The sequence below is a fragment of the Myotis davidii genome, unplaced genomic scaffold (genome assembly GCF_000327345.1).
Source record: "Myotis davidii unplaced genomic scaffold, ASM32734v1 scaffold211, whole genome shotgun sequence".
Classification (NCBI taxonomy): domain Eukaryota; kingdom Metazoa; phylum Chordata; class Mammalia; order Chiroptera; family Vespertilionidae; genus Myotis; species Myotis davidii.
The window spans coordinates 168161-170520 of NW_006282523.1; the positions used below are offsets into that span (position 1 = coordinate 168161).

At 65.0% G+C, this 2360-nt stretch overlaps 1 protein-coding gene across 1 annotated transcript in view; it reads left to right on the top strand.

The window, feature by feature from the left end:
* CCDC40 (coiled-coil domain containing 40) overlaps positions 1 to 1854 on the top strand; it is an 18086-nt gene extending 16232 nt beyond the window's left edge. The window contains exon 15 of the mRNA XM_015559730.1: positions 933 to 1854. Coding sequence (XP_015415216.1) covers positions 933 to 1203 — 271 coding nt within the window. The 3' untranslated portion in view covers positions 1204 to 1854. The remainder of the gene's footprint in view (positions 1 to 932) is intronic.
* The last annotated feature ends 506 nt before the right edge of the window (positions 1855 to 2360 follow it).

The following is a 2360-nucleotide window of genomic DNA, read 5'->3' on the forward strand; positions in this document are numbered from 1 at the left end:
TGTCACACGCATCAGGCTCCTTTGCGGTCCAGGCTCGGCCCCGGGGGCCAGGGCTGCCGGGTGGAGCAGAAAGACCACAGCCCACCCTCCCCGGGGTTCCGGGTCTGGGGGCGGGAGGACAGACAATCGGGAGTCCGAGAAAGCACCCCGCGTGTTAGATGGCGCAGGTGCTCTGGAGAAAAACAAGCAGAAACATCGCGAGGTGGGATCACACCTTTAGGCTGGGGGTCGGAGAAAATGACATCCGAGTTGGACTTAAAGGAAGCCGGAGGGTACCACCCCTGGCAGAGGGACCAGGGGGTAGAGCTGGAGCTCCAGACGGCCCCAGGTCCCCCAGAGCCACAGGCCGGTCTGCTGTGTAGAGGGGCCCCCCCTTCGGGGAGCAGGATCCCGGCTCTGGCCTCTTTTCTCAGGGGGCGGGCCGATGTCGGAGGGGTTTGGGTGCGGCTGCGGGTGATGTGTTGGCAGGACCAGGGGCTCTGAGGTTGAGTGAGTAACGGAAGGTGAAGGGTGGACACGGGAGGCCCGTGTGAGGCCATCGCAGTACGTAAGGAGGGCGGGGACGCACGGACAGGGCCGTGGCCCGCCGTGGGGCTAGTGGGCAGCCGTCGGGTCTGCAGGGAATTTCAGAGCCGTCCCAGTTTCCTGCGAGGCTGGATGGGCGCGAGCAGAAGAGAAGGGCCAGGCAGGACTCGGGGCTTGGGCCTGGTCAGAGGAGACGGGGAGCAAACGGAGGGAGGCACCCGGCACCAGCCCCGGCACCCGGCGGCCACCTGCCTCTGGGAGGCTCCGCCCAGCCTACTCCCCCGGCCCTGGGGGCTCGGTGCCCCCAGGCGTCCCTTTCCTGCAAGGCGCTGTCCTTCGTCATCTCCTCGAGCCTGGGTTTGTGGAGGAGGCGGTGGGTGTCCCCTTTTAAGTTGCACAGCCTGACACACGTCTCTGATCCGGCCCAAGAACTTCTCTGAGCTGGTGACCCTGCAGACGCGCCTCAAGCACCTGCAGGCGGTGAAGGACGGCCGGTACGTGTTCCTGTTCCGCACCAAGGCGGCGCAGCTGGAGGAGCGCAGGCGCCTGGACCACCGGCTGGCCGCCATCGGCGCCATCCTGGACCACGTGAAGGACGAGCACCCCCAGTTCCAGGAGGCCCTGCTCAAGCTCAGACAGACGGTCGCCAGCCAGCTGGACGCCCCCGGGCCCTCCTAGCGCGCAGCCCTGCCCGCGCCTCCCAGGCCTGCCGGCCGGGAAGAGACCAGGGTGCTGCGTATTCCCTGGGAGCCGTATCTTTTTGTGTCCCCGGAAGCCACGTCCACCTGCAGAGAATGACGCTGAGAGAACAGGCCAGCGCTGCAGGACACTGGCCACCCGCTTGTTTAACCCAAGTCGCCTCCCGACCTTCCTGGTGGCGTTAGGCAGGTCATCCCTTTGCAGAGGCAGCGCCCGAGAGGCCAACCCCGTGCCCAGGCTGACGGAGCACGTGCTCCCTGAGCACCACCTGGGCTGTGGAGGCTCCCGTTTCTGCACGTGCGCACCTGCAGACTCACACCCACCTCCTCCTGGGCAGCTACCCGCTCCCACCCCACAGAGAACCGGGTCCCTTCTCCTCCCCCACTCCGGCCCGGGTTAAATCCAGACTCTCCCCCGAGGGAGACCGGGCTTACAGAGAGCCGACCGCTGAAATAAGACAGACCCACCCCAGGGCTGCCCACTGGTCCCGCCTCCAGGGTCGGGAGCGCCCTCCTCCCGCACCCGGTCCCCCAGCACCTGCTAGCCGGCCTCTCTGCAGTGGAACGGGAAGGGTTCTATAGAATTTCACTTGCACACTTTTCAACAGAAAAGTAAATATTTTTTCCTGAAGATGGAGGAAGGCGTATTTCTTCTCAAACATTTGAGAAACACAAAGCCCATAAGGATTCGGGGGCGCCACCGCCCGTGCCCCGCAGGTGCCCCGGGTTTCCCTGGGGAGAGCTCCCGGGCAGGATCACGCGTGCGCTGTGTGTCCGCTCGAGGAGCTTGCTCCTCCAAACACAGCATCTTCTCGCTGTAGGAAACGTCCTTGTCGAGCTAACGTGCTCACAGGAGTCGACTTTGCGGGTCATGACAATGTTTCCCTTTACGGAATAAGCTGTTGTTAACGGTGCTGCCCACGACTCGCTCTCTGCCAGTTCGGGGCTGAACAGCTGTGCCCTCTTTAGGCTCCAATGGCAGGAGGGCGCCCCCTGGAGTGGCCTGGCCAGCTCCCAGGCAGCCCGACAGCCGCTGGGGGTGCTCACGGGTCACCCCGTCCTTGATCCCGAAAGACAAGGTCGCGGCATCGGAGCTGCGTTGCAGGTGCGGGGGTGGAGGGCCAGACACTGCACCAG